We start from the raw sequence: 5,206 nt of genomic DNA, 5'->3' as shown, positions 1-5,206 counted from the left end.
GAGGAGGAGGAGGAGGAGGAGGAGGAGGAGGAGGAGGAGGAGGAGGAAGAGGAGGAGGAGGAGGAGGAAGAGGAGGAGGAGGAGGAGGAGGAGGAGAAGAAGAAGAAGAAGAAGAAGAAGAAGAAGAAGAAGGGGGAGGAGGAGGAGAGGGGGAGGAGAGGGGAGTGGTAGGGAGGGGGAGAAACAAAAGCAAAATCCATATCATTCATATCAGTCATTCTGACTCTTCAATATTTTTTTTTCTAGTTGTATTACCCGAGTGTCCTTAACCACTCTGGGGTCTTGGTCATCCCCCCCGTCTACATTAAAAGAGTTGGATCCCACAACTTCCGGTTAAACATTCTGGAAGCAAGTACAGCATAAAAAAGTAGTTGATGACTTAAAGCACAAACATGACTGTTTCTCTGAAGCTGCTGTACAGAATCTTTCCCAACACAGCCAGCATGAGAAATACCTCAGGGGCTTGGGCACCGCTGGTCTGTCCCTGCCCCCCTGGCAGACAATCCCTGCTGCAACAGGCACATGTCAATATTCAGGATGGTGGAAGATTATGAGAGATATCTACTCACATACTTTCAGTCAGTACTATCTCATCTGCTTGTTTGTCTTATTGACTTCGGGGGTTTTGACTCCAGTGGCAAAATGCCTTCCTCAAAATTTCACATTAAGTGATGAAAACAGTTTGAAAAGCTTAAAGGAAAGAGAGAATTCCCCAAACGTTGCTGCCTCTGAAAATTGTCTTGGTTAGATGTGGAGGCCAGATGCTAGGGCCACCACTTAGCCCATTCCTTTTTTTTTTTTTTTTCTCTCTCTCTCTTTTGTTTCACATATTTTCTTTTATTTATTTTTGGTTTTTTTTTTGTCTTTTATGGCTTCTTAACATAATGTTTCCAAGATTCATCCATTTTGTAGCATGTATCACTACTTCATTTCTTTTTGACGATTCATTTTTTTTTAAAAGACTCTAATGGTAAGTATCCTGAAGATAAGTCTGAGTCAGATGTCTTGGATTCAGATGCCACCCGGGGCTAGACAAGGTGAATGAGAAAAGCAGGTGGGTCAGGGAGATGACGGTACAGGCTAGGAATCCCTGCTAGCACTGAGGAATGTGCTCAAACAGCCTACAGAGCTTCTTCAAAAGCAGCTGAGAATTGCATTTTCAGGGAAACCTTAAATCTTTAAAAGTTATAACTGATTTGAATCTTCATAAAACTGTATGGGTCCACAAGGTCACCAGTTTGGGATCTCTGTTATTTTTTTTTAGAATCTTTGCCTTAGATTATAAATATATTATTTAGATAGTCATTTTAGACTGTAGAATCATTTAAAGTCACTAGATTACAGAGTTATTTTAAGAACCTCTGATACAAAAAGCCATAATATTGGAATCCAGTATCACTGGCATTATTAGAAAGGGGACTTCACTTTACAGAAAGGCATACCTTAGGAAAATAAATAAGTTGTGAGCTATTTTGCCACATTTAAAATAAAACTATATTACAGAAATGCAACAGTAATGCATACTCCTAGCTTACAGACTCTGCATGCCTCCATTTCTCCATACTCAGAAGCTCTTAGAATTTAATTATACAACACTAAACAATAAATTAAAGTAAGCAAATAAGCCTCAGATTGGTAAACCCATATGACATTCTTCTACCCACTATCCAAATGCCTCAATTCGCACTGACTCAAATAATTAGTTTCATCTTGTGTCTTCTGACTTCGGAGTCTTTGGCATACGTTTGACAAGTGTCTGCCCATCCAATAGACAGAAATCTAATGGCAATTTTCCAAGCTAAGTGACACTGCCACTTTCCACTTTCCATTTCCCACTCAATGCCTGAAACAACTACCAATATTTCCAGTGTTGATGATATGGTACCTCTTCTGGACCTCTCCTTTTAAATCTCCTCCCACATCCACCGTCCCACCATGTCATGGACTTCACTAGTACAATTTTCCCTCACCAGCTCCTCTCCCACTAAATAACCCTCCATTTCCACCTCCCCCCATCCCCACAAATGCATTATTTGAGCTTTCTGAGAAATGAAAAGTGAAAAGTGAGTTCCTCCTTTCAAAACCAGTTGGAAACTCTTGTCTTAATATTTGTCTGGAGCTTTGCTTTTATTTTCCAAATGATCTGGGTTTGGCAAAACCCTTTTGGTTAAGTAATAGACAACAGCATAACATTCCAAAAGGGAGCTGGAAAACCCAGACAATCTAAGATTCCATGAAGACTAAACACTGGACTCTTCTTGTTGAGCCCAAATAACCCTCCCTAAATGGAGAACCACTTCACTCCTTAAATAACTGGTAAATAGGATGCACATTGGTGTCACTTAAGCTGGTACTTCACTTTATTCCCTCTGCCTTTACATGGACTTGTAGATGTACATGGGAGTCTAGAGTCACAAGTAGAGCCTGAGGCTCTTAGAATCAGACTTGAACTCACAGTGAAAAGGTCAAATAATGTTTTCAACTTTGTGGGTAGATGTCACTATTATCCTCATTTTACAGAAAGAACAACTGAGGCAAAGCATGGCCAACTAACTTAAAGAAGATCCCACAATTTTAAATTTGGCATCTGGGATTAAAATCCTGGTACTTTGCTCTTAGAGCAGCTGCCCTTAATTCCTGTGCTATGCTGCCTTTCCTCTTAATATTTCTTTACAAAATCCCTGATCCTGGGAACGTGTTTCTGCTTTGGATTTCAAACAAGCCATGGGTATTGGTCTGAGACTTCACATTGCATATGTATTTCTCCAGTTCTGTCCTTAAGATTGAGAATCTTAGATTTTGATTTTCAATACAGTGAGGAGCTAACTGTTCATCTTTTCACAGGCAAATGCTTAAGAAATAAGCTCCTATCAAAAGATCACTTATTTTTGGGACGTCAGGGTGGCTCAGTTGGTTAAGCGTCTGCCTTCAGCTCAGGTCATGATCCTGGGATTGAGTTCCGCATTGGGCTCCTTGCTCCATGGGGAGCCTGCTTCTCCCTCTCCCTCTGCCATTCCCCCCGGCTTGTGCTATCTCTCTCTCTCTGACAAATTTTTTTAAAAAAGAAAAAGATCACTTATTTTTAAATAATAGTGGAAGTGACAAGTCAGGCTGAAATTACTAGAACTCTTCATAAAGTAAAAAAGACACTGAGGAAAAAGAGGACCCTCAGTTAATAGCACCCTCTAAGTCATTTTACTGAGTTCTCCAAACACACTGTCCCAACCTCAGTCATCCTCCCCAGCCCCAGGCTGGGGCAGTCCCTGGGAATGATGGAGCCTGGGCCATTATTCCTGGCAGCCCTCTGTCTCAGCAAAGGTGGCCATGGTGACCGCATGAACACCAAGTATCTTTTCACCAGGAGTAGATTTTATGTCCCTGAGTCATCAGAGCAAGTCCTCCAGGACACTACTTACACCATCAAAGCCTGTCTGCTCTATTTTCAGTAACATTCAATATATGGAACCTGAACAACATTTAGGCCTGCTGGGGTTTCCTGACCTGTCACCACACAAATGATAACATTAAATCCTAGGAGGAGACTGCATCTCTGCTCTGTCAGGTGAAGACTTCATCATCTCACATCCCTCGGTACTGCCTGGCCGTGGCCCTGTCAATGGAAAGCATGTCCCTGAGAATCACTCAAGATGTAACTTGAAGGCTTTCAAGATGCCTCCCTTGCAGGCCAACTCCTTCATCTTTGGATTAATGAGGAAATCCACAATTTCCTAAAAATATGGGACTTTTATGAAAATATTCAAAAGGTTCTTCTTGATGTGAAGAAGATAAACTCTGTACTATCAAAAGCAGTTATCAAGGATTTCCTGCATAAGGGTACAAGGAAGAGCAGGGGCCAATATCTACAGATGCTGATGAGTTATCACACTTACAGCAGACTATTCATGAGGCCAACCAGTGTCCAAAGAGCAATACCCTGTCTGTCTTCACTGAGAAGCCCTTTGCTAGGTCTTCACCCATAAACAAGAGTACAATGTTTTCTCAGGTACATCTGTTCTGTGTTCTATTACATGATCTTTAAGTGAGCCCCTAACACTATGTCCTGAATAGAACAGAGAATTACAGACCAGCTCCTGCCCACAGGTTCTCCTTTACACGTCAGGAAGAAAAAATTTTTGCTTTGAGCTGTCCTGTTCTAGTGGAGGGTGCAGGTTCCCCTGGCTTTCTTTCCTATTTTGTCCACCAAATGTGCCAGGCACATGACACTGTAGGACTTTGCCCCTGGCTTCATTCAAAATGGACATGATTCCTAGACCAAGGTGAGATAAAAGACATAGGTTCAGGGTTAGGGTCTGTGATAGCTTCTCCCAACTCTGAATGTGCCTTGCTTGTTCTGTTCCTCCCTTTTCGAATGCTGTGAGCCTCCCGCTTTCCAAGCACCAGCTCCAGGCCCATTCCTATTTTCTTTCAGGGGATGCTCTGCCTACTATACTCTCCTGCCCATTCCAGGGATACACACTGAGGACTCCCAAGTACCTGCATGGATTCCTGGGATCTCAGCCCTCCATATTCATCTCCATAGCCGTGGCCTGCATTTCTCTCACCAGATCCCTACCTCCAGCAGCCATGGTCAGTCTCCCTGGACTCTTTCCCAGATGCAGATTCCACCATACAATTGGTCCTAAATCCACATGAGAGACGGCAGAACGATGCAGCTGTAAATCCTCACGACTCCTTCTCAGCTCTCCTTTCCTAATGGCGTATCGTTATATGCTGGGCCCACTGCAATAAAAAAGAAATGACTACACCAGGTCGATGGCCCTCATCCTACTCTGCTTTGTGCCTGGGGTTGTTGCTGGGACCTATAAATCAACAGGGGAAGTGAGGGTGTGGAAGACACAAAATGCAAAGTGCTGGTTTGTAATTGCTGTATGTGATTCTTTGAGGTCAAACAATGGTTTCTGTTACATTTGTTTAGTTACAAATTATAATTATACAATAAAACCTTCTCTAATAAATTCCTTATTAGGAATGTTTGGCTTTTTCATATTAATTGCTGTTATGAAAATGGCCCTTCTAACACATTTAAGAGATGTTGGATTCACTTCTTCTTCTTAAGTCACATAAACACCCTCTGTAAATGTCTTTACAAGATGAGCTGATTTTTCAACTCTTTCTTTTATGAATCCCTCTAAGTTAAACAGTGCAAACCCTCGTTGAAAGTATTACAAACTCTCAGTCTATAAGA

At 42.0% G+C, this 5,206-nt stretch overlaps 1 protein-coding gene across 1 annotated transcript in view; it reads left to right on the top strand.

Moving 5' to 3' along the window:
- The window catches only part of POLR1F (RNA polymerase I subunit F), a 138,284-nt gene extending 133,350 nt beyond the window's left edge, over positions 1–4,934 (top strand). Inside the window, exon 4 of the mRNA XM_035020711.1 lies at positions 4,430–4,934. Within this exon, the coding sequence (XP_034876602.1) occupies positions 4,430–4,643 (214 nt within the window). The 3' untranslated portion in view covers positions 4,644–4,934. The remainder of the gene's footprint in view (positions 1–4,429) is intronic.
- Positions 4,935–5,206: the final 272 nt, after the last annotated feature.

Source organism: Mirounga leonina, unplaced genomic scaffold, assembly GCF_011800145.1.
Source record: "Mirounga leonina isolate KUSES-001 unplaced genomic scaffold, KU_Mleo_1.0 Mir_174, whole genome shotgun sequence".
Classification (NCBI taxonomy): domain Eukaryota; kingdom Metazoa; phylum Chordata; class Mammalia; order Carnivora; family Phocidae; genus Mirounga; species Mirounga leonina.
Note: the sequence above shows the minus strand (reverse complement) of the source record. Positions and strands in the feature narration are given on the sequence as shown.